Source organism: Lepidochelys kempii, chromosome 6, assembly GCF_965140285.1.
Source record: "Lepidochelys kempii isolate rLepKem1 chromosome 6, rLepKem1.hap1, whole genome shotgun sequence".
Lineage (NCBI taxonomy): Eukaryota > Metazoa > Chordata > Testudines > Cheloniidae > Lepidochelys > Lepidochelys kempii.
The window spans coordinates 84,454,008-84,481,088 of record NC_136385.1 but is presented as its reverse complement, the minus strand read 5'-3'; the positions used below and the strand labels follow the sequence as shown (position 1 = coordinate 84,481,088).

General features: G+C 39.2%; 1 protein-coding gene across 8 annotated transcripts in view; it reads left to right on the top strand.

Annotated features, from left to right (window-relative positions):
* Positions 1–27,081, top strand: part of HEATR5A (HEAT repeat containing 5A) — a 126,501-nt gene that overhangs the window by 66,498 nt on the left and 32,922 nt on the right. For 7 of the 8 annotated variants that reach the window (XM_073348959.2, XM_073348960.2, XM_073348957.2 and 4 more), the window contains 10 exons: positions 4,953–5,112; positions 6,620–6,809; positions 8,390–8,559; positions 11,966–11,992; positions 14,051–14,189; positions 17,274–17,453; positions 19,572–19,808; positions 20,647–20,828; positions 24,414–24,482; positions 25,232–25,411. In XM_073348959.2, coding sequence (XP_073205060.1) covers positions 4,953–5,112; positions 6,620–6,809; positions 8,390–8,559; positions 11,966–11,992; positions 14,051–14,189; positions 17,274–17,453; positions 19,572–19,808; positions 20,647–20,828; positions 24,414–24,482; positions 25,232–25,411 — 1,534 coding nt within the window. The remainder of the gene's footprint in view (positions 1–4,952; positions 5,113–6,619; positions 6,810–8,389; positions 8,560–11,965; positions 11,993–14,050; positions 14,190–17,273; positions 17,454–19,571; positions 19,809–20,646; positions 20,829–24,413; positions 24,483–25,231; positions 25,412–27,081) is intronic. The other variant, XM_073348962.1, reaches the window with a different exon arrangement.

Here is a 27,081-nt window from a genome sequence, read left to right as displayed (position 1 = left end):
TAGGACAGTGGTCTCGAACCTTTTTATGCCCAAGATCACATTCTGAATTTAAAGCAACACAGGATCTACCCTGCCCCTTCCCCAAGGCCCTGCTCACTCCATTCCCCCTTCTCTCCATCACTCACTCTCCCCCGCCCTCACTCACTTTCACTGCTGGGGTAGGGGGTTAGGGTTCAGGCTCTGGGCTGGGACCAAGGTGTTCACAGTGTTGGAGGGGGCTCCAGGCTGAGCCTGGGGCAGGGAGTTGGGGTACATGAGGGGGTGAAGGGTGCAAGCTCTGGGAGGGAGTTTGTGTGCAAAAGGGGGCTCCGGGCTGAGGCAAAGTGTTGGGGTGCAGGGTGTGGGCTCGGGAAGGGAGTATGGGTGAAGGAGGGGACTCCGGCCTGGGGCAGTGTGTTGGGGTGCAGGAGGGGGTATGGGGTGCAGGAGGAGATATGGGGTGCTGGCTCTGGGAGGCGGCTCAGGGCTGGGGCAGAGTGTTGGGATGCAGGAGGAGGTTCGGGGAGGGGGTTCAGAGCTGGGGCAGGGACTTAATGTGCAGGAGGGGGTTCAGGGTGCAGGAGGGGGTATGGGATGCTGGCTCCGGGAGGGGGCTCAGGGCTGGGGTGCAGGCTACCACTAGGGGGCACTTACCTCCAGCGCTCCTGGTCGGTGGTGCACCGGGCTAAGTCAGGCTCCCTGCCTGCTCCGGCTCCATTCAGGCACATCAGCACTTCCTCCACATCTCAAGCCGGGCCCCCCTCCCTCCCCCACACCACCAATCAGTAGAGCGCATGTAGCCATGCCACTCCTGGAAGAGGCCAACATGTCCCTGCGGCCCCTGGGGGGGGTATGTGGCACTGCGTGATGCCCCCCTCTGCAGGCACCCCCCCCGGAGCTGCCATTGGCCACAGCTTCCCGTTCCTGGGCAATGGGAGCTGCGGGGGTGGTGCTTGCAGGCAGGGGCAGCGTGAGGAGACCCCTGTCGGTTTCTCCTGCCCCACCCCACGGGGCTGCTTCCGGGAGAGGTGTGGTGCCACGGCAGGCAGGGAGCCTGCCTTAGCAGCAGCAAGCAGCCCCGCTGCGCCACCGCAGCTGGAGATCGCGATCAACTGGAGAGTCCCCAGGATGGACCAGTCGATCATAATCAAAGGGTTGGTGACCACTGTATTAGGAAACGGAGAGCTCCAGAACTGACGAGAAACGTAGAAGGCAAGGGCAATGGATGACATCATTGGTGGTTGGAGAGAAAGATGTGGCTAGTGGGGTGGAACAAACGGTCATTGATGCTGAAATTGGGAATGGGTTGGAACTGATTAAGAGTCTTGGTTTGTTTAACTCTGGAAACTTCTGGAAAGTGCTTCTAATGTGGTTCCCTACAAGACCAGCTAGCTCAGTCTTATTTTTCAGTTTTCACAGTATTGATTAAAAAGAAAAGGAGTACTTGTGGCACCTTAGAGACTAACAAATACTAGCAGTATTGATTGTATCCCATTTTAACAGTAGCTAACATAAAGCAGGTGTGACATACCAGGGTACAATCCATACCAATGAGTAGCTGTGTCATCCCTGCCCTGGGGTGCCCTTTACAATCCCTTACTGCTGTAGCCTCCTGCTTGGAATGCTCACAAACAGCCTCCAGCATGTAAGTCACTCACAGCTATGTCTGTGTGTGCTGCAAGGAGCCAGCCACACCTTGGCTCTTACCAGCTTTAAAGATTACCACAGGGTGGCCCCAATACATTCCCAGTCTTTCTCCCAGAAACCTATGTCCTGTACTGCCCATCCCTCTTCTGGACAATACAACTATACTGAATCCATTATTCATTTAAGAGAATAATATGCACAAAACTTGGTACCCCAAATGGAGTTCCCCAGGCACTTCAACTTGAACACAGTGGAGTAGAGAAATCAATAAAACTAATTTATGAACTACAAAGAGAGAGATTTTAAGCGAGTACAAGTAAGGAGGCATACAAGTCCAAAGTAATTACAAGAAAAATAAAGATAAAACACTTACTGGTGCCTAATTTAACAAATTATATTAGATTTAAAACAAAGTTTTCTCACCACGTGTTTCAACAGATTACTGATCAAACTCTCAGGTCACAACCCCTCCCCCAGAGTCCAACATCTGCTTCCTTTGTATCTTCAGGTGCAGTGAAGGAGAAAGAGAGTGGTCTCTTGGGGTGTCTGCTTCTTCTTTTTATAATTCTGTCCCCCCTTTGAGAAGTATTTCCAGCTGGGAGCAAGGTGACAAGTAGTCTGTGTGGAAGGAAACTCCATGCTGTTTCTTTGCTAAGATGCTCCTGTCCCCTTTCCTGCCAAAGAATGGCCACTTACAGGCAACGGTCAATCAGCCTTGTTTACAGCTGGCTGAGGAGTCCATTTGACCATTGTTTCTGAGGAACCGGTTTAGCCTCTCCCTAGGCTTATCTGGAAAACGTACTTTTAATCATGATTTCAGCTTATGTTTATAACTTCATATATAATGCTGCTACGTGCAATTTGCTGTGATATTATAGATGGGCAAATTATAAGTTTTTAAATGATACCTCACAAGACATGCCATGTACAAAATAATTACAACAGTGTGTAGGGTGTGAACGTGGCTATATTCTGTGACAGCCCATGCTTACAGTTTGATTACCAATAATGTGTGAATTTATTGGAGACAATATGCCTCAAATAGAAGGAAACAATGATTGAAAGGAGTGAAGTAATGAAAGCAGATAATTCTTCTACACTAACATGTAAACCAGTTTGTTGAGGAGCAAGATGGAAAGGATTTCTTCTCATTTCAAAATGCGGAAAAGAGGTTTCTTTGTTTATTCGGACATCAAATGAAATTTTGTCAGAGTAAGAAGAGCAGAATATTGAGTTTGGCAAGTGAGACCATTTTATGCTACTTTTATTGTCAAAATGCAGCAGTGATGACCATTTAAGTCCCTATTCCAGGCCTCCCAGTAGCTCTTCAACAGCATAATTCAGGAGCAATTTGTGTTCGTCTAAAGATAGCAAAAATCAATGTGTGATCATGCCATAAAAACACCTGGGAGGCAAAAAATTGCATTTGTTTTAATACTGTTTTATGCTACTAGTATCACTTACAGTGTAGCACGATTTAATGAGCAATTTAAAGGAATGATTGAAGCATTTCACCCTGCATATAATTTCCTGAAAGATTTTAAACTCCTGCATGCACTGCTAGATACTGCATTTGAAGAAATAAAAGAATAGAGGTTTGTTAATACAAGATGGTCAGTCATATATGAAAAATGACTTCAAGTGCCCACACGAGGCACATTGATTCTTTGTCCAAAAAGAAAACCACAGAATGTGGTGGCCAGGCTGTTGAAGGTGCCATCCAAAGTATAAAGAAAAATATGACAAATTAGGTCGCTTCCATTTGTTCAAACAACAAATATGTAGAAAATCACTTTTCAGGTGCAGTCATCCTAAACTTCTAATGTATGGGCGGGTATTCAGTGTACTATTTAAAAATTTTCTGGTTTAAAAAGTAACGCCTAGCAGAGTGTTAAAGCACATTTGAGAAGTTGGTTGACTGGAAAACACTCAAAGGAACTTTTTGAGTGATTCCGCAGACTACAGTCTGATGACACTATTGTCACAGTCTCAAACTGGAAATCTAGCTAGATAATTAACAACAATAAAATGGAACCACATAAGAACAATCATTGAAAAAGTGATTCAGAGAAGCTATGAAACCTTTCCCTTTCTTAGTTAACATGACAGATGCCAAGTACAGCGTTTACAGCAAGGATACTCAGACTGTGTCTCTTTGCACCATGTGATATTAAAACACTAATTTAATTGACCAATCAGGATGTTTTTACTATGTTATTAACCAATTGTAGTTCATAAAATAATAGTACTTAGTCATTTTGCTGTGAAAATAATAATAATTATATATTTCCCTAGACATACTATTTAAATCTGAATATATAGTACTGTAGTAAATGAAACAATGAATTCGCACTAATTTGGCTCTTTTGGGTAATGTTGATCCCTAATTTGGCTCCTGAACCACTGAGGTCTAAGTATCGTTAGTTTACAGGCTGAATTCAGAGCAGGAAAAAGAGACTGAAACATAATCCTGAATTTGTTCCTTCTCTTTTAGAGTGTAGAATTGAAGATCCAGATTATTTTGATCTATCCTATATTTACAGAAGAGTTTGTGTCATAGTTGCATCAAAATGATGGAAGAATGTGGAGAAAAAATTCAGAAGGCAGGACAGTTGCATTAAAAATGTTGTCAATTTTAAAAAGACCTACAATCCTGTCCAGCCAGCTCAGTTTCAGCTGAGGGTGTGTCAAGAAGATTGGATTGGTTTGGTTGAAACTTTGTAATAGGCTAAATGTTGAAAAGCATTAAGTTGGTAAAAGGGTGTCAGTGCCTAACTGCACATACAAAAGAATGGTAATCCTATCTAGGGAGCAGAATGAGGACTTGCTATTGTACTCTTTTGATTAGCTTAGAAATTTGCAATCTTCTTAGTTTGGACAATGTTTCTGCTTTTGTTATGTTTGAAGAATTAACATGATTATGAAGTGAATCGCATACCATGTGTTTTGTCCTAAATGTAATAAAACTTTTTGTAGTTTATTTAGTGGGTTTTTCCCCTACAGAAAAAAATCTTGTATGTTACTGTTTCTAGGCTCAACAGGAAGAATTAAAAGATTGTCAGCATATCCTCGCTAGTACCAGTTTTTCACAACCCTCTGTTTAAATTGAGAAATGCCCCTTAATTATTTAGGTGCAATTCTGGGTAGGAGATAAGTAGTACTAAAATGTCTTTATAAATTCTGGCAACATAATGATTAGCAAAATCTTTTGCTGCTTGCATTCTACAACCAAAGCACTGAAATCTACTATGTAAAAAGATTGCCTGGCAGTATCAGCTATTGTAGTCACATATTCTAACAACTTTTTTTCTCCTTGCAATTAACAGGCTGAAATCTGCTAGGGATGTGGTGTCAAGAACAGGACATTCTTTGGCTCTGGGATCACTGTATAGATATTTAGGAGGAATAGGCTCTACTCAGCACCTGAATGCATGTGTTGGAATCCTTTATACCTTATCTCAGGACAATACTTCTCCTGACGTACAGGTACTTGGCCACATAACTCAAAATATCTGCCCTTTGTATAGATATTAAAACAGAACCAATTGTTTTTGGGGAGTGAAAGTTCTTCTTACATGTAAGAGGAGATTAGACAACAATTCCTTCAGCAGAATTCCTGAATTCATACTGTTGTTTTGAATTTGATGTACATTCACCTGAATCTTGCTTGATTAGATAGGTTTCAGAGTAACAGCCGTGTTAGTCTGTATTCGCAAAAAGAAAAGGAGTACTTGTGGCACCTTAGAGACTAATAAATAAATTGGTTAGTCTCTAAGGTACCACAAGTACTCCTTTTCTTCTTGATTAGATAGTGGCTGCTTTTTCTTTTCATCTGTGTATCATTTTTTGTGTCTGCAAATCTGTCTGCTTCCTAGCAATTTTCTTTTATAAAGATGATGTAGTAAATAGCTTGCCTCTGTAACTAGTGTGCAGCACTAGCTACAGAGACCAGCTTGGTCAGTTGAAAGCTTGCTTGTATGAGTCAAATTGTTGTGAAGATGAAGTTGGATGGTTCTTCCTGAGCTAAAACTTCATATGCCATGGTCCCTCTGGGAAGGATATTTTAATCACACATTGAAATAAAAAGGGCTATACATCAAAACTCCTTCAAGTTTAAGTGAGGGGTGATAAAAATCCTACATGCCCTTTTAAACAGACCGAATAGTGCACTTAAATTTATCATTTCTACCTACTATCCTCCATACACAGAGGATCACTACAAAAGTAACATGTAATGGGTTTGAATGTAGGGCAAAGTGAGTGAGACTAAGGCCTTGTCTACACAAAAGGGAAAAGTCGATCTAAGCTACGCAATTTGAGTTACATGAATAGCGTAACTCAAATCGATGTAGTTCAGATCTACTTACGGCGGGGTCCACACCATGCGATGTTGATGGGAGATGCTCACCCATCGACTCCACCTACACTTCTCGATCTGGTGGAGTACAGGAGTCAATGGAAGATCTGTCTGTGGTTGATTTAGCGGGTCTTCACTAGACCCACGCAATCGACCGCTGATGCATCCATCACCGCGTGTCAATCCTCTGGTAAGTGTAGACAAGCCCTTATTTATTTAAAATACTCTTCAGCAGTTCTGCCTTCATACTTGCTGTAACTCCATCATCCTAGCTCATGAAACTATGAAAAAATAATTTATATCTGCAAACTACAGCACTTAGTGGGGAACTAACATTACACTACATCTAAGAAATCAGTTGTCATTGAGGTTTTTGGGTACTAATAATGACAGTGTTAACCAGTCGTGCCACTCCAAAATGTAGAATTTTCCTTACAATATTTATCAAAGAGCCACAGTTTCCAGACATTTTGTTATGAAGAACAAATTGTCTGTAGCCTCTTCATCCATCCATTCCCTTCCCACTTCAGAGCACTAGTTGTACCTATGTATTAATTTTTATTTTAATCACAGACTTCACAAAACAGCTCTTAGTTTATTTTATTACATTTAGGTGTGACATCTTTTATTTTACAGACTTGGGCACTGCACTCTCTGTCATTGATAATAGATTCAGCTGGCCCTCTGTATCATGTGCATGTGGAACCTACCCTATCTCTTGTTGTCATGTTGTTGTTGACTGTCCCTCCTGCTTATGCTGAAGTTCACCAGAGCCTTGGTCGCTGCTTAAATGCACTTATCACGACGTTGGGGCCAGAGTTGCAAGGTATGCATAAACAATATTGTCATGTTTGTTTGATTTGGTAATTGGAATACTTAAACATAAGTTGAAACATTACAGACAAACAGTGAATGTGTTCTAGGAACTTTCAGGAATCATTCAGACATGTTTTCTTGCAAATAAACTGTGAAATAGTTTTTCATAGGCTGTGCCTTTATGGGGCCAAGACATGGTGGTAATTATCCTTCCAGGATGAGCAATTTTTTTTTTTTTTTTTGGATACCCTTACTAGAACATAATCCTAAAAGTTTCTCATTGGGTTGAAAGTTCTTATGCTTAGTGTCAAGACACAAAGATTTTTATTTGAAAAATTGAGAACAAAATCCAGATTTAGGCACCTAAATAAAAATGGTCTGATTTTTCAATGGAGCTGTGCACTCACAGTACCCATTGAGTTCAGAGCTTCAATACAGGCATTCTCGGACTTGTCTACACAAGGGGGTTAATCCAGTGCTTTTTGATGCCCATCAGATAATATACAATATGAAAGCCACACTAATAGCATGTATATAAACCTCCAGCATTATTTGAAAGGGCAACAACACCAGAGATCTATGGAGTCTGGGGAAACAAGGCAGGTATAGTGACTTGACAGGAAAAGCAACTAAAAGGCTTCAGGGAAGACATTATATCTGGCCTTCCTCTGGAGGGTTAATAGGGAATGTCAGATCAGGCACCATCAATTTCTTCTGTTGAGGCCCAAGTCCTGTAAACTGCTTCATGTGTGCAGACCTCATTGATTTTCATGGGGCTGTGTGTAGATGCAGGGTTGTGTAAGGCAGCTTATAGGATCAGGGCCTTAGTTTCCTGTATCTGTAGCTGTTTCCGTGCCAAAGTCCATGTCCATCCCATTGACTCACCTGCAAGTGTATACCTTTTATTCATTATTTGTGCACTCTATCATTGATGATGATATTCACCCAGTCCTTCGTATGATGTGCATGTACTACCTTGATACATTTACCTGCCTGCCAATCCCAGGCTTTATTAATCACTTAATCCTTCCCCTCCTCTTCCCCCCCCCCCCGAAATATTACTTTAAAAAAGAAAACAGACCTTTTATATTGGTATGGAAAGTTCTACTGAATGAGTGTGCCAATAGTCCAAAAAGTGGGGAGTGGGATCTAGAGGCTAGAGAAAAGAATTGAGTCAGGTATTCTAAGTTTATCACTGACTCACTGTTTGACCTCTCTGTGCCTTATTGTCCCCGTGTGTTAACTGGTTATAATGCCTGCCTACCTCTCAGTGGTATTTTGAGGCCTGCTTGCTTGTTTATAAAGTTAGAATCGTAGAAAGGTAGGAAGGAACCTTGACAGGTCATCTAGGCCTGTCCCCTGCACTGAGGCAGGACTAAGTTGTCTGTGACTGTCTGTTTCAAGGTGCAGTAGAAGTGCTAAGTATGATGACGATTATTCTGCTTGAATGAATCGCTTGAAGAAACTCCTATGTGAATCATTTTATTAATAGTGAATGCTTTGTATAATTACTCATATTTTTACCTATTTTAAAAAAATTTAAGGAAAATTAATGTTGCAAGTATTAAAACACTGTTTTTCTAACTGTAGGTAGTAAAACTGCAGTTTCAGCCTTAAGAACTTCTTGTCTCCTGGGCTGTGCGGTGATGCAGGATAACCCTGACTGCCTTGTTCAGGCTCAAGCCATCTCTTGCCTACAGCAGCTTCATATGTTTGCTCCACGACATGTCAACTTGTCTAGCCTTGTAAGCTGCCTATGTGTAAGTAAAGCTATGAAAATGTATTTTTCCCCGTTTTTAAATTTTCAACTTTTGCCTTGAAACATAAAACATTTAAATAAATTTTCCTTAAACCAGCCAGTTATCATTTGTTAAAATACATTTAATACTGTGTTTTAGTAATCAATCATTCTTTAATAGGGTGAGGGTTTGCGTCTTTCATACGCACGTGATCATTCTCACTTCTCCCCTTTCCATTTATCCATTTTCCTTCCTTCTGTTTCCTTCCTTCTATATCTCTCCCAAGAGCATACCCCTGTTACTGACTGAGAATACATGCTACCATTCTTTCACAAGCCAAACTTTTATTGACAAAATGTATGAGCTGGGTTTTGGGTTTTGCCCACTTAATTCTGGCCAGTATTTCTTCTCGTCTATGCTAGGTTAAGGTTTGTTGAAGTAACCAATTACTTCTCAATATTCAGTATAAGCAATATAATTATTTATAATTTAAAGAAATCCAGATTAGTTTACTTTCCTTGTCAATTCTGTACTGCTAGTGAGCAGTTGTTGTTGTGGTTCTGGTACTCAAGACAGCTGCCCCCTCTCACTTTAGTTTGCAGGCATGACACAAAAGTGGTAGGGAACATGTCATATTTCAGGTCTGTCATCTCATTTGTATAATATTATATATTACCTTTAACTGCCATAGTAGTTGCCATGTCTCCAGAATTAGTTCAATCCAAGAAAGCAACCATAATGCTAGCATGGCTGGTCAGGTCTTCTTAAGCAAACCAGTGCGTGCTTTCCACTAAGGTCATGTCCACAGCACCAAGTGCAACCTCTACTTGCACAAGTATTGAGTGTCCTAGTTCTATTTTTTTTCTTTAATCCTGTACTAGAATCGTAGGACTATAAGGGACCTCAAGAGATCATCTAGTCCAGTTCCTTGCACTTGTGGCAGGACTAAGGATTATCTAGACCATCCCTGTCAGGTGTTTGTCTAACCTGCTCTTAAAAATCCCCAATGATAGAGATTCCACAACCTCCCTCGTCAATTTATTCTACTTTGCCTATTCTTCTTCTGTCTCAAGCTGTCTCCCACACAATCAAATGTCTGCTTCCATAAGAATATGCTGTAGCAAGAGAGGGTTTTAACAAGATTTGATCTACCCTCATTATGTATTCATGATTTAGCTGGTTTCCGTGTAAAAGTTTTTCTCAAAATTCAAAAAAAGAGTAAATTTTCTGGATTTTCTTGTATCTCTAGCTTGTCTGTCTTGGAGTTTTTAAGTGTTCTTTTGTCTGAGCAGCTGTTGCATATCATTAGTAGACATACATTCTGATTTCTTATGGAGTTCACATTTCTTCCATATATGTTTGAGGTTTTTGTAGAAATGTATCTGCAAGATTCAGAGAGAGCCCCACATTACTATTGGGTTTAAGCATGAGCCTGTTTATTTTGGGAGAATTGTACACCTTAGGGATTCTTCTTTCTTCTTCCCCTTCCACCATATTTTATCCTTGATCTTCCTTTTAATAGGTAAAAAGCATTTCCACTCATCTTTTATGAAAGCACTCCAGACTTGGGAGTTGCTGTCCTGTTGATCAGACAACTCATTAGCATTTCCATCTATTTGCAAATCTATGGAATGAATGTCTTGTCCACTGCTGTTTACAGTAATACCTCTCTAAACTGCACAAAAAATTGGTCTCTCTCCACTTCTCAGCAAAGATTTATTAATAGTGTGTTTGTAGTGAGGTTTTATATTACAAAGAGTTAATTTATTTACAGAAGAATATTTCAGTATACTTGTGAAATTGTTACAGTAAATTATGGAATACTTCATAAACTAAAACTTACCTACACTTGTTAATTAGAGCAAAATATATTTTGTAATTTGTGTGTGTGTTCGTGTTCATTTAGGCCCCAACCCTACAAGGAGCTTTACGTGGATAGATTCTTGTGCCCACACAGAGTCCCAGTGAAATCAGGGACTCCACGCAGTTGTAGATTTCTGTCTGCGAGGAGCTCACTGCAGAATCAAAGCCCTCCACACTAATACATACAGTTTAGTAATTGGAAATAGATCTGTTTCATAACTCCGAATGAGTGGGGTTTGATATATACTTTTCTTATTTAGACCCCATTCCTGCAGAGAGCACCATGCAGGTGGACCCTGCATCTGTGTTGAAGCCTCACTGAACTCAGTAGAACTTTGTAGGGCATGTGGTCTGCCTGAACAATTACCATTGTTGTCTTAATAGGAGACATGGACAGGGCATTGTTTTGGGACGTGGGAAACATAAGTACAGTTCCCAGTTCTGCCATGGGCTTGCTGGGTGAGTTTGGGCAAGTATCTCTCTCCCTGGGCCTCAGTTTTCCCATCCGTAAAAGAAGGATGATACTGACCTTCTGTAAAGCACGTTGCACTCTAAAGGTAAAAAATGCTAAATAAGAGCTAGGTGGTATTATATTTTATTTATAATACCACCATTCTGTGCTGAGGAATTATTTGTAACGGGGAGGAAGGTAAAGAGGCTCTTGTCAGAGAACAGACTGTTTTTCTGATATCCATTGAGACACACTAGTGAGGAGAGAGCTGAAAACACTGTTGCTGAGAGTAGTTATGTTAATTACCAATTGTAATTACCAATAGTTATTTGGAGGGGTTTTTTCCTATTTCTCCAAGGCTATTGCCAATATATTGAAAACTTATGAGTTCAAACTTAATTTTAGACTGTTCTTAAAATATTTAATAATTAAAGGAGGACTGTTTTTTATAAAAAAGTTATATAAAATGAACATCATCATCCCACCCTCATCTTCATTCCCCATTCTCCCCTAGTACGCACCTCTATCCCAAAACAAAACAAAAAACCAGCATCTTAAAATTTTCTTCCTTTAGAAAGAGGATTTTCTTACCCACGGCTTTGCATCTAACTGCATGGTACTTAACCTTCTGTGTCAAGTTCTGGCAATTAAATACTTGGTTGTGGAAATAACCTTTTGTATCTAGTGATGACTAATATTAATTTTACAGCTAACTTTACAGATACACACTACGTTCTTATTTATATATCTCGTATACATAGGATGGCTGCAGAGGGTGGATGCTCAGGTTTTCAGCTATAGGACCATAAAGAAAACATGTTCAAATACAAATAAATATATATATAAATTTAAATGACCACTTTCAAGAGCTGCTTTTACATTTATTTTACCCAATGAGTTTTATGGGCTGTTGGCTTACATTTTAAAGATGTTCAACATTATATGATGAGGTATCTGGACTAAGCAAATGAGGATTTTGTGGAATGTTTGAGATAACACTCTGAATTTAATATTCTGAATTTACATTTTATGGTTTCCTTGCTGTAGTGAGTATCATTGTGGTATCTGTATTTTGATTTTGTCATGACTGGTTTGTCATTTGTTTTTGTGCAGGAGATCTTGTTGGATAATTCTGTGTTGGTAGGTCCCAGTGCCTTGTTAATCTTAAAATTTCAGCAGTTTGCAGCAGTGTTTTTTATTTCCTCCTCCTCTGTCTCTCTCTCTCTCTGGTTAACCATTAATGTAAAGTAAAATACCTTCAGCATGTCAAATGATGTTCATCTGATTTCACCCTAACCAAATCCCTTCTAACCTTCTGCAGCTGGCACATGTGTTTCATTTTGTGCACTTAATTTTGCATCTGTTTGACTTTAACATGTGCAATGCAGAAATGGTTTAAGTTAATTTTTATGTGTTGCTTGCATTGTATGTGTTACCCTTTTCCCCTACTTAAAATGTGGGAGAATGAGAGATATGAAGTATGTGTCTCTCGCATTTCCCTGTCACCTGACTTGAGTGCTCTGTCCTTCCCTATAAAATTTATCTGGTGAGCTGCAATTTTAAGCATGCCAGATTTCCAGGAGATGCGGCCTGCTTGAATAAGTGTTGCATTCAAGATTCAATTGTACCCTTTAAAATTTCAGTTAAAGTATCTTGCAGGGATACTAATTGACTCATTTCTTTTACAAAAGAATTGTTATGCAGAGCATATCTTTGTATCTATTAAAAATGTATAATTCATAATGAGTTTTGCAGATTCGCATGCGTAAGCATACAAAAGCAGAGAGACAAATTAGTTTTAAATGTAATGAAACTGAGATTCCATATCACTTATTCTTTGTGTCCTTAATTTTTTTTATTTTTAATCTCATTTTGAGTGACTGTTGGCTTATCAATGACAAATGAGGAGCATGACCCCTCAGCAAAGGTTCTCTGCAGCAGACGCTCAGCTCTGTCCTTTTTCAGTACCTTAGAGCAGTGGTTTTTAACCTGTGGTCTGCAGACCCCTGGGGGTCCACAGACTATGTCTAAAATTTCCAAGCGGTCTGAACCTCCATTCAAAATCTTTTAGGGGTCCACAAATGAAAAAAATGTTGAAAACCACTGCCTTTACGTGACAGATAAGGGCAGAAGGTTACTTAATTATAAAGGATAACCTCTTTACCGTCCACATACTTAGACACATGCTCATTTTGGTTGTTTACTCGTTATAATCTAAGCTTGGATTACAGTAAATTGTATAAAATTGGTCTAGTTACCCTGCCCAGCCACTTGACAAGCTTACTGTATCTGTGGATTACTTTCAGGATAGTCATAAAATTTGGGGGTGGGGGTGTGAGGAAGAACCTCAGGTGCAAGACTTGGGTTTTTTAAAGTTGTTTCCTTACTCCAGGAACAATGTTTGTGTTGGCATGAGATTTCAGTACAAAAAGCAGAAGCTGATCTTGTGATGTTGAAGTAATGATACTCTAAACAGCCATGTTGGAGAATGGCTCAGGAGAGGTGACTTGTCTCCACGCGACATGCCCATCCCTAACCCTAACCTTTCCCAAAACAAATAACTACAGCCTAATTTAGTTGGACGATATTTTCAAAAGAAACCTTGTCCATTTATTTTTCTCTTTGCCCTCTCTCTTACAATCTCACTTTCATGTACAGATCTTGGAATTATTTGAGCTTGGTTTACTTGTCCGTAGTTGTATCGTAATTTTCTTTCATCATTCCTAGCTCTCTATAATGGTGATATGAGTGGACTTTGTTTGGACTCAGTTTTCATACCACACTGTAATTTTGTACTCTGGATAAGAGTAAAATAGGCATTCATTTAGATCATGATTCAACTTCCATTGAAGTCAGTGGAAGTTTTTCCATTGACTTCAATGAGAGATGGATATGACTAGATCTGTAGGATAATTTCACTTGAGAGAACTTTAAAATTACTGTGGTTACCAAAGCATTTACAATATTGTAAACTTTTAATTTTAGATCTACAAAGGTATGCAAAATAGGAGAGTTATTTGGTGATGAACTTCACAGTCTATTCATGCTCAAATAAATTGGTTAGTCTCTAAGGTGCCACAAGTACTCCTTTTCTTATTTCATAACAGTAATCAATCAGAAAGCACTGGACTACAGTCATATTGGGTAGCTGCTACAGAGGTTGTGAGCCATCTTACTCTCTTTGTTTGCATATTTCAGGTGAATCTCTGTAGCTCCTACTTGTTGTTGAGACGAGCAGTACTAGCTTGTTTGCGTCAGCTTGTGCAAAGAGAAGCAGCTGAGGTATCAGAACATGCTGTTACCTTTGTTAAAGACTGCAGAGAAGATTTCACTCCAGGTAATGTATGTCCATTAAGCCTTGAGAATGCAGTGCTGGACTCATGCTGAACTTGGATCGTTAAGCACCCTCCCTTCTAAATTAAACTGAGATGGCAGATTATTTGTTTTGTAGCATTTAAAAAAACCTTTAACTCAAAATATTTTTTCTCCTAAAACGTGATATTTATGTACTTATATTTGTTGACACTTTTTAGGCATCTCCCAGTGATAAAACAATGCTAACAGCAGTGTTGCCAAGCCTCACAATTTTGTCATGAGTGTCATAATAATTGGTGTTTTTCTTAAAGCCCCAACTCCTGGAGCCATCCAAGAGAGAGAAATCTCAATTTTCATTTGAAAAAAAAAAAAAAAAAGTCCCCAGGGTTGCAGAGAAGAGCTTGAAAATTTGTCCTGAGTGCACCCTAACAGTGACCATAACCAAATAGTAGATAAAAAACCCTTTTTAAAAAATTGTGATCTTTAAATTAATCTCATGATTTTTTGGTACCTTAGTCATGGTTTTTGAAAATTGACAGTACTGTAAAACTGCAATAGTAAATTAATATAAATGTTCCAAAAACTTTAGGTCAAGATTTTTAAGAAGGGGTTCCATACTTCAGGCTCCTAAGTCCATAGTGTTTGTTTTGTGTGTTGCAGTAGTACGAGAGGCTCCAGTGTGGGATCGGGGCCCCATTGTGGTGGGTGCTATATATGCACACAGAGTCAGTCCTTGCCCCCCAAAACATACAATTTAGTCGGTCATGTTAATACAGTAAGGGGTTTGATTTTTCAAAGTACTGAACACCAGGTGTCATGTGTACTGCTTATGTGTGAGTTCGTCAGCCAGCTTCCATTGCACCCTTTGAAGTTTTGGTGGAAAAAGAAGAAGCCCCGAGGGAGACCCAATTATTTTTGTTTGTTAAGAGGACTATGGGCTTATCTGTATGAATATTTAGTTTGTGGCAAGCTGGAGTGTAAATGTACATCACAGCAGCCTCCTTTACACTAAGGGCTTGTCAACATAGTGTGACGGTGTGTACTACAGCTGTGTGATTGCTAAAGCAGGCTAACATGTTGTGCATTAATTGGTCCATATAGACCCTGCTGGTGCACACTAATATTTACTGTACCTATCTCAGAGAGATTATGTGACAATGTTATTTTAGCATTTAGCAAGCCTCTTTTTCTCTAGTATAGGATTACACCATGGGTGAATTTAGTTAAGGGCCCACTTTGAGTGCTGATTTGTAAATTTAGTGATATTAAGAAATGAGAATAATCAACTGTCGGTAATAACTGAGAATTTCCAGATGGTCTGTATATGTGTATTTTGTTACCATTATGTTCTTTCAGAGCTGTTTTGGTACATGGAGAATCATTTAACCTTAACTTTGTAGCCTGAACAATTTTTGCACTGGTAATATTTATTATCATCACAGTTTCTTCCCTTCGGGTGGCTACACAGATGGTACTTGTTGAGTACGGAATCAATGGGGGATATATAGATAAATGCTTTACTTAACATCAGAACAAGTCCACTCATTAATATAACTAAACAGCATAAAGTGATAGCTTTTAGGATTATAAACTTATTCACATACTCCTAAGATATGGGAAAACAAAGGTAGAATCAGTAAGTGGAGCATATCAGAGAACAGGTCTTGATCCAATTGACAGTGTTTCAGAAACCTGATGTACCCGGAGTATAGGAAAGTATCCAGTTTTTTATACATACGCACACACCCACCCACCCACCCTGATATTTGCCCATTTCTACTAGCATAAGAAACTTAGGCCTGCCCTTCTGTTTGTGTGTGGTGGTCCGGGTGACCATACTTAGGCTTTCAACTACTGACAAGCTATTCACATCAATTAATTTCTTAATAAATCAAGTGATTATCTCTGTAGTTACATAGTTGCAAAAATCCTCTTTTCCCCCATACTCTATTTTAAGCTTATTAATGTAACTATGCGGTGTACTCGTCTTTCTATGCTTGTCTGTCACACAGCATGAGAAGACACAATTATATGACCTTTGGTTAAGCCTCTGGGCCTACCTTGACTGCCGAAAAATCACTTGGCCTCACACTAAATAAATGTTGCCTTTTTAGCATAGCAAATGCTAATTGTCTTATTATTTAACTTCCCCTACTTGTGTTCAGCACATTTCACTCTACTAATCAATATAAACCTGTCAGCATTAGCAGCATTAAAATATAAATTGTGAACTTGATACCCTATGATCTCTACCAAGACAAATTCAAAGTTGAGACAGGGTCACAGGTCATCAACTTCAAAGTATACAAATTTTTTTTAGGTGTTCAGATACCAAATGGATGGGCACAGTATGAGAACCAGAGTAGAATAGAATGTTGTCAGAAGAAGCATTTCCTGTTGGTCACAGACTCAATTTACAATTAATTAAAAATTCTTTAACTTGAAATCACGGGTACTTCTCTTTGCTCCTCCCCATCCTGGCTGTATTGGTGGCATGTGTTGCTGCCTACAGATCCTCATCACAGCTTTATCACTGGATGTTACTGATGTCTAAGGCCATTTTCAATCTTGTACTTTTGTAACCATTACAGTAAATTCTAAGCAAACTATTGAATGACTAATTACATTTAAAAAAACCTTAATAACCTGCTACATATTCAAAAGCTAATAACAAGGGTTAGCAGACAGTGAAGAATTCTTCAGAAAGTAAAACGTTAACATGGGTATAGGGATTTTAACCAAGCAGTTCGAGCTAAACATTAACATCCTCACTTCAGTAGTTTCTAGTAAATCAGCTTAACATAACACAAAGCCACATTCACACTGGACATGCATTTCATGACGCTGGAGAAAGCTAGAAAAATTACTGGGGTGCAATTTATTTGGGGCAATATTGAATAATGTGGTGTTCTTAAAGTTGGTTTTGCACCCAAATGGCATGGCATTAGAACTTTAAGCAATCATTTTAAGTGTTTCAAGACCAGATATTTGCTGTTTGCAGTGTATGACATGTGTAATTATTAAGCACCATAACTGAATTTCTACACTCCTGTGTTTTGGCAATTTTGTGATGCATACCACTCAGATAATACTGTGTTCTTAACAGAGATTAACATCAGAGAAGTTGGACTGGAGGGGGCATTGCTGAGCTTGCTGGACAAAGAATTGGATCAAAGACTATGCCAAGATATCAAAGAGACCCTAAGTCATATGCTCACATCAGTGGCAGTGGAAAAGCTCTCGTTCTGGTTGAAGCTTTGTAAAGATGTTCTTGCTGCCTCAGCTGGTAAGTGCTAACATATCCCTAGCTGGGAATGTAATAAAACAAGGCGTACAAATATGATCTCTGCTTTACAGGAGAGAAGTAATCAGTCTCATCTCTTAGACATATACAGATTGTGAAAAAAGTATATTCCTGCTATTTATTTTAAATGTTTGATACTTGAACTTTTTTCCCTAGAATGGGAAATTACTTGATCTTTCCTGACTGCCTTTTGCATTCTGAAAAGGCCTTGTGAACAGTATCACTTTCCTTGACTAGTCTTATCCTACTTGATGAAAGGCATGAGACACAAAGTTCAAATTTCTACAAACTTTGGAGTGGAAAATATCATCACATCTGAGATAATGGTTCAGGCTAGTTCTTGATACTAGTGTATAGTATGTGGATTCCTTTTCAATTAATCTTTAGTTGCTATAAAGCAACGTGCTGAGGATCTTATGGTATTGGTCATGTGCATGATATGCAGCTGTGCTTGTACCTAATGAAATTTATAGTCCACACCCATACAGTTAGTAGAGTCTGCTTTAGCTCTAAATAGACATTAGAGAAAATATGTCAATAGTAAGACTCCTTCCTGGAATGTGTGATATAAAATTAATCTTGACAAGCCCTTTTGCTTCGGTCTTGATTCTGCTGTGTTGTCAATTTCTTGTTAATCAAGTGGCTGTTCTCAGTAAATAAATAAGAGCAACTAAAATCTTGAAAACCTACAGTCTTTGAAATGTTCTGCTGAAATGTAGTCATACAAAAATTATCTATCTTTTTCTACATTTCTGTTATACTTTAATGGCATGGTTTACAGTGAAATAGTATTTGATTTCAAAACATTCAATAAAAATCACTTTTCAATCATAATTCAATAGCAGGTCAATCCTTGTTTTTATAAAGGTCTTGACTGATAACAATATATTGATAAAATCAAGGTTTCATCATAAATTTTGGTTTTCAGTATTGAATTTTGGATATAGGACAAGATATGAGTTTTTAGCAATATGGAGGTTTGGAATAGTTAATGTTCAGAAATTTGGGGTTTACCTCTGGTCCTCGATTTTATTTATTCCCATAGCAGAAATTAAAATGCAGTAAACACTTGTGCTGTGAGGCCCTTTGGGGATCCAGAAGAAAATTCCCTTAAGCTATTGGCTCTTTGTTATTAATGGAGGAAGTGATGCAGAGCTATGCTTCTAAATGAATCATTCAGAGCAGGTTGAACTAGTTACCCTACTGAATATTCTGAAAGGACTGAATTCTAAGGATGGAGAACAAATGATGAGGAGGAACTACAAAGAGAGGCTCTTGGGGAATATTGAGTTCAGGAAGAAGCTATGACCCTGAAAGCATCAGTTTTGGTTTAAACTATTTTGACTTTTATTTTGATTTATTTTATTCTGGCTAGTTGTACATGAAGAGAACAACCTGCGATTTGGGACACTGGTAGTTTCTGTTGTATCTAAAATCTTTCCTGGGATTTGTTTTGTTTCATTCATAAATCCATGTGACTTGGGTTTGCTTTCATGATATTGACCTTGGCCTTCCTCAAAAGATTATGTAAGAAATAAAAGATAGTTTTGGTCCATTTGTCTTTTTATTCGAGCTCTAGGTTCTCCAACAGATGTGGGAAGTGGTGACTCTGAGAAGAGAGATGAACTTGTAAAAAAGTTATCTTGCAAAATCCGCTGTAACTTTCCAAGTGAACAATCGTAATAGTAATAAGGAATATTTAGTTTCTTCATAGAGACATGTCCTATAAAACAGCTTTTGGTGCAGATACCAACATTTATTAATGTCATCAGGACTACTTTAACCGTAAAGCTCAGTAACATGTAATCGACCTTGGGTCTAGTAACATGACCAAGCCATGACTGCAGAATATCTTGAGACAAAATCATTGACCACCTTATGGTACTAACTGGAATAAGTAATCCATGGAAGGAGCAGCCTGGTCATCTTCGAGGGCTAGTGAGATTAGGTGCTGCAGGAACTTAAAAGCCACCACATACTTTCTGCAGTTTCTAGACCCATTAACCTGTTAAAGGCTAGCACTTACAAGTCAGTAATGTGTTTGAATTCCTTCAGCAATCAGTTGTGTTCCTTCTCTTTTCGGTGTTTTAAAAAATATAGATTTCACCTCAGTAGCTTCAGTGGATACTACCCAAGAAGAGGAGGGAGCTAAAGAGGATGATGATGTGTTAACCTCTGAAAGTGATGAGAGATCCCACCCTTTCACTAATCCAAAATGGTCCACTAGAGTTTTTGCTGCAGAGTGTGTTTGTAAAATTATCAGCCACTGTGAAAATGCAGGCAGGGCACATTTTGACATAACGCTGGCTCAGGAAAGGAAACAAAGGGATTCAAGAGGTACGTGTTACACTAACTGAGATGCCGAGAGAATTTTATAGCGTGCAAAGAATACTTAACTTTTATGTTTTAACATTTGGTGACTTAAGGGAAATTCATTATAGATTTCTTCATAACCTCTGTTGCAGCCTTTAATTAAAATGATTAGAAGCCTGTACTCATTGAGGTACAGACCAATGGTAAATTAGTCATAATATTAGCATATAATTGCAGTGTTGACATTCACTTACCCAGCTGTTGTAGCATGACATGCAAATAGGGCGCCATTGTTCCTATAGAAAACATTGGCAACTAGAAGCGATAACTGGTGCCTGTGTACTGCAACACAATTTTGTAATCTAGGAATATCCAAGAAACTAGTGTCACTGCTCTGTTTATTCCATAATCTGCATAATTACCGATGAACACACCATTAATTTTCTGTGCTTCCCCATGCTAATCTGAAAATGTTGCTGCCTCAAATATAGAGGTTTTTATTTCCTTCAAAATTTTTACCTTAAAATGGAAAAATATTGGCTGATATCATTGCATGATTGGGGAATAGACAAAAGGTGCTCATTTGAAAGCAAAGGGAACTGTTCACTGTAGATTCTCTGGAGAGTAAAGGCTCCTGTTTAGGATCCACTATATGTAGTACTCACAAGTGACATGCTCTTGGGTATAAACAACTCCTTAAAGGAAATGCAAGCTCCCTTAGCATATAGTAAAGTAGAAAATAAGTTTGAATGCTTTGGGGCCCAACTATGTAAAAACAGAAACAATTGCATCATCTTTAATATAAATTAGACTTTAGAACAAGTTTGTTTTTATTAAATGATTTTTTTTCTTTTGTCCCCAGATGACTTTTTGGTATTGCATTTAGCTGACTTGATCCGCATGGCTTTTATGGCTGCCACAGATCACAGTGACCAGCTCCGTCTTTCTGGGCTTCAGACATTGTTAGTTGTTGTTCGGAGGTTTGCATCTGTTCCAGAACCAGAGTTTCCTGGTCATGTAATTCTGGAGCAATATCAAGCCAATGTAAGCACCTATTGATTATAAAAATTTTATATAAAAAATGGACAATTTGATAACGAAGAGAAAATTTTCAGTAGCTAGTTCTGTAATCAGGGTTCAATTTGTCTGTCACTGAAACTATTGTATTTATTTTCACTTCAGGGTTGAAACTTTGTGCTTGCTTAGACTAAAGATTTTGGGTTTGAAAGCAAAATCTGTTTTGTTTTTGAACATGGCAAATGAAAAAGTGAAGATGTTACACTGTAATTTTTTAAAATAACATTTATAGGTGTGCCTATAATACAAGAGAAGTGCATTTCAAATCTAAGGAAATGGTAAAAACCAAAAAACTGTGCTCAAGTAATTCAGGTTCCCAAATTTTTACTACTTCACTCTTAATGAGCATAGTACTCAGTGAGGAAAAGTCACTAAATAGATCTGATATACATAAATAAGAAGTCTTGCAGTGTCTTTAAATCCTTATTATCCAACCATAACACAAGCAAACAACTATTCAACCCTCCTTATCAGTGCTAACCCTCACAATCCTCATTTCCCCAAAAGCCTGTGAAAATAGATGGGATTCACAGTGACCTGAAGATGAACAGATTTTGGCTACCTCAGACCAAGGGTGTGAGAGTAAGTTCCAAATACACTCTCCTCCCAGCAGCCTCTCTTCTCCTTTAACGGAGGGAGCACCAACCAAAGGACCTCTGTTGAATTTGTGTTGCGTGGAGAGGAGGCAGATTGGAAGCCGTTTAGGGCTTTGTAAGCTATAACCAACCCCTTTAAGCTCTACCTGGTAATCCGTAAGTAAGCCACTCTATATAACAAAGCACTCGTGTAAGTGTAGCCATAATGAGATATCCCACTTAATATATAGGTTGCTGTATTCTTCCTTGAGTTTTGGTTTCCTAAAATAATTTATGATTTAGTTTCACAAAGAGGCCCTTGCAGTCATCTACTCTCGAGATAACAAAAGTGTGTGCTGCAATAACAAGGTCCATTTATGAAAGAGAAAGTTGCAGCCTTCTGCCTGTCATTGATGAAAAATGCTGTCATGGTCATTTCTCTGGCGAAGTAATCTAATCAAACCCTCACCCTGCACTGCACACCCGCATCAAAAATAGCAGACATGAATCCTATATTAAGGCACAGATATAACTTTTGCCATATTTTTCTGGTTTGTATCCCAATTCACCAGCATCATTTTAATCTTATCTGGGTCTATCCTTGGCCAGCTTCCATACTCCAGTCTCTAGCAGATATTACATAGGGCACTTAACTACATCATCTGGGCTGATAGAAATGGACACACACAACTTTGTGTTATCAGAAAACGTAAGGCTCTGTAGCCCATTTCTCCTTCCTAGCGTGCCCTGATAGTCCTCTGGATGAGTGGGGAGAGACCCTGTTGAATCTCACATTGACATGTCCAGCGACACCCAACAAGAAAAGAAATTGGCTATCTGTTCCTGCCACGTAAGACAAGTCAACAATACTTTTATGATCAATGGTATCAAAGACCACTGATAGATCTGATAATATTGGTATGGGCACCAGTTCTTCATTTAATACTCTGAGGATTTCAGGTCCTCTCATAAAATGATAGGCGTCCAGGAGATCTGAAACAGTTAGATACTCTGAGAGTTGTGTCACCACAACCTGTTCAATAATATTTAACCAGAAAAGAAAGAAGATAGATATAGGACAACCATTTGGCAAAGATTTTCAACATCAAACAATGGCTTCTTGAGCAAAGCCCACACAGAATTCCTTAAAGGAAGCTAGCACCTTGCGTGCCCTCCCCCTCCCCCATTCAGGAAGGAGTTACCCATTTCCACTTCTTATAAATCCAGCTCCTCTCTATTGGTCTGCACTACCCAAGATGGGCATAGGTGTGAAACACACAGGCTCTGGCTTGAAGTGCTCCCCATATTTCTGTTACCACAGAAAGTTAAACTAGGAGAAACTCCATCTGGATTATCTGTCCACAACAAATTTGAAGATAGAGACTTTACAGATACCCTGGAAACAAATGAATGCTCATTTGCATCCTGCACAGCATTACCTGAGACTTCAAAAAAAATCTTTGTGACACAATCACTCATTCAGCATGAGATCTGCATGGCAAAATTTATAGTGAAATTTTATCTTTGGCTCCAAAAAACATTTCAATCTCTGGGTCTATAGAATAAATGGTTTAAGTAACGAGCAGGATACTTTTTCAATAGGAATTTGGTCTATAAAATAAATGATTTTAAAAAAAGGAATTTTGAAAGATTTGCACAATTTAATGAATGTTTCAGTTCCTTTGAGGGGCGGAAGGGAGTTAAGATGAGAATCTTTAGGGTCAAAGTATCAGCTTTTGAAGATCTAGTGTAAGGGAGAAATTTAAAGAGGAATTTCCTAACTATAGAGACCAGTGCTTAAATCAGGTTTTATCTGTTGTTTAATAATTTTCTTACAGTATTACCCAGAGGCCCCAGTGAGCCTCACCCCATTGTGCTAGGCACTGTACAAGTTCATATAAAGATACATTCCCTGCCACAAAGAGCAGTGCATCTTCAGTTTAAGTTCTCGTACACAAACTTAAGCAATGTATCCTAAGTTCTTCTACAAGAATCTTTTAAATCATCAGGGAAAATTTCTCTTCAGTTGCCTTCAGTGAAAGTAAACCTCAGCATGAAGGATTGGTGAAATCCATGTGCCTTGATCAGTGTCTCTTCATACCTTGTTCTTTGTGAAATGAGTGGGGTTTGTGTTCTGTCTCTTTTACTCCCGTAGGTACACAAGTTAAAATCTGTTTATCCTAATTATTAATATTGTGCTGCTTTCTTTTCCTTAAACCCAGCTTCCCCTTACGTAAGGAAATCCCACCTCTTAAGTGTCTTTAGGCCCGTCAAGGTTTGGAATAATGTTTTGTTAGGTTTGGGAAACTTTTTATCGGGTTAAGAGTTCAGGGAGGAAAAAGCTTTCTTTGTTCTGGTTTTTAAGACCCTAGCAAACAGGGGAAACAAGCTTTAATCTCACTGTCTCAAAGAGGAAACCATCTCTTTTATGGAAAAAGCATAACTGTTCTGTCAGATTGCTCCTCGGTCTCCCCTTTTTCTACCCTCCTCCAAACAAAGACTCTTCATACCCATCACTGAGGGATGGCTCAGGGATTTGAGCATTGGCCTGCTAAACCCACTTGTGAGTTCAATCCTTGTGGATTGGCCTACTTGCTTGTGAGTGTGGCCTACTTGCTTGTGAGTTCAATCCTTGAGGGGGCCATTTAGGGATCTGGGGCAAAAATTGGGGATTGGTCCTGCTTTGAGCACGGGGTTGAACTAGATGGCCTCCTGAGGTCCCTTCCAACCCTGATATTCTATGATTCTATGATCTGGCCACAGAACCAGTCTGTATCTGTAAGACAGCAACATCTTGGGATTCCAAGTAATACCTGGCATCTAGCTACTAGAGAGAACAATACAGTTCTCCAGCAGGAACTAATTTCTAATCATTTTCCCAATCAAATCATGGTGTAAATAGAAGGGAACTGTATAGTTTATAAGAAAAATTGAAACAGACTATTATTTTGCTAAGTGTTGAATGATTTCTCTTTAGGTTGGAGCTGCACTTCGGCCTGCCTTTGCTCCAGAAACCCCGCCTGATGTCACAGCAAAAGCATGTCAGGCAAGTGTTTAAAGCTAAAACTTTCAAGTGAAACCCTTTCTAAAAATTAATCTCCTCTGATGGATAGATTTTTAAGCCAGAAGACTAGTCTGATGCTGTACATCACAAGCAAAAGGATTTCACCCAGTTACCCCTGTTTTGAGCCCACTAACTTTATGCGTTGTCTTAAAAGTTCTTCTGAGCAAATTATGTATCACTTTCTGCTAAGGACAGCCTTTAACCTCGCTCCCTGTGAAAACAGTGGAAGATAGCAGCCATTTTGAGAAGAGCAATTCTTTTTTGAATTCTCTGTGTCAAAATATTATTCATCAGCCTGTGCTGAAGAAGATTGTCATTTCTGAAGAATAATGTCAAAAAGTTACTATTATTCGATCAAATTTATTTTCCAAAACTATCCCTTGCACTGGATCCATTCAGCAGGGAAGGTAAGAGGGGGTGACTCTGCTGATGCATAGGCAAAATTGGGGAATAGGAAGGAGAAGGAACTGTGGTTGTGTTGGAAATGTTGAGGTCACAGGAGGGAGGCGTAGAAGTGGAGGAAAATAGCCAGCATGCACGGCCCCTGAGTTGGATACAGTAACCAGAGTGTATTCAATATTAATTCCAGTTAACATTGTTTTTAATTTGGGACTAACGATACTATACCTGACTGGGGAAAAAAAGCTTGTTTAGTAACTTTACAGATAAAATTGGACTATCTAAATTACATTTTTTTTCCTGTGATCACACTTTCTATTGTACATCACTAGGTTTGCAGTGCCTGGATAGCAAGTGGTGTAGTTAGTGACCTTAATGACCTTCGAAGGGTTCATCAGTTGCTCATATCATCCTTGACCAAAGTACAAGCTGGAAAAGAAGCGCAAAGTCAGCTGTACAATGAAAGTGCCTCAACTATGGAGATATTGGCTGTTCTCAAAGCTTGGGCAGAGGTTAGTAAATTAGATTTATAACAGGATTCTTGGCAACTGTATGATGAGAGTATTGAGCTGTCCTTTCAAGCATAATGAAATAACTTTATACAAATTACAACCATGATAAGTTTGCTATTCTCTACTGAATTTACACACAACCAAATGTATGAACACCTATACACTCAGTTTGTGATAACAAAACTTGCTTTAATATAAAAATTAAATGTGGTCACACAGGTGCATTTTAAACCTTATAAAGTAGTAGACTTGTTAATATTCCATAGTGATTCAATGTCAATTTTAAATTGAGATGGCTTGGATACTTGTGGTTGTCCATTGTAGTTATCTATTTTGGATATACATCATTCACCAGTGAAGTTGTAAATTTAATTGGCATTTAATTTGTCACAGGGATGCTCTGTAGGCGAACATGTCTCAGGCAAGGTATACACATTTCTCATTGTATGACTGCTTGTAAGTTCAGTTAGGCAGTATGGACTTATTCATGTGATCTAAGTGAGTTGGTAATGTGGGCTCATTTGAACAACATACTTTTTAATACAGCCAAAAGCGAGGATGTGCAGCTGGGAACAAAGAAATATAGATCACACTTACAAGGTGAGGGACTATGTCCTGCAGTGCAGTGATACTGAAAAGAATTACGGGGTAATAGTGGATAATCAGTTGAACAGGGCTCTCAGAACAACACTGTAGCTAAGAGGGTAAATACAATAATTGGATGTATAAGCAGGGGAATACTGAGTAGAAGCAAGGAGATGGTATTACCTCTGTACATGTGATCATTGAAACCATTACCGGAATGTGGTCTTTGGTTCTGGTGTCCACACTTGATAAAAGATATCAGAAAACTGGAAAGGGTTCAAAAATGAATGACTACAGATCTGGAAAACATGCCTTATAGAAGAAGGATTTTGGGTGGACTCCTCCTGAAGGTCGAAACAACAGACTGGACTTCTACATAGAGTGCTTCCGCCAACGTGCACGGGCGGAAATTGTGGAAAAGCAGCATCACTTGCCCCACAACCTCAGCCGTATAGAACACAATGCCATCCACAGCCTCAGAAACAACTCTGACATCATAATCAAAAAGGCTGACAAAGGAGGTGCTGTCGTCATCGTGAATAGGTCAGAATATGGACAAGAGGCTGCTAGGCAGCTCTCCAACACCACTTTCTACAAGCCATTACCCTCTGATCCCACTGAGGGTTACCAAAAGAATCTACAGCATTTGCTCAAGAAACTCCCTGAAAAAGCACAAGAACAAATCTGCGCACACACACACACACCCACCCACCCCCGGAACTCTGACCTGGGGTAGTCTGTCTGCTACCCAAGATCCATAAACCTGGAAATCCTGGACGCCCTATCATCTCAAGCATTGGCACCCTGACAGCAGGATTGTCTGGCTATGTAGACTCCCTCCTCAGGCCCTATGCTACCAGCACTCCTATCTATCTTCGAGACACCACTGACTTCCTGAGGAAACTACAATCCATCGGTTATCTTCCTGAAAACACCATCCTGGTCACGATGGATGTAGAAGCCCTCTACACCAACATTCCACACAAAGATGGACTACAAGCCATCAGGAACAGTATTCCCGATAATGTCACGGAAAACCTGGTGGCTGAACTTCGTGACTTTGTCCTCACCCATCACTATTTCAC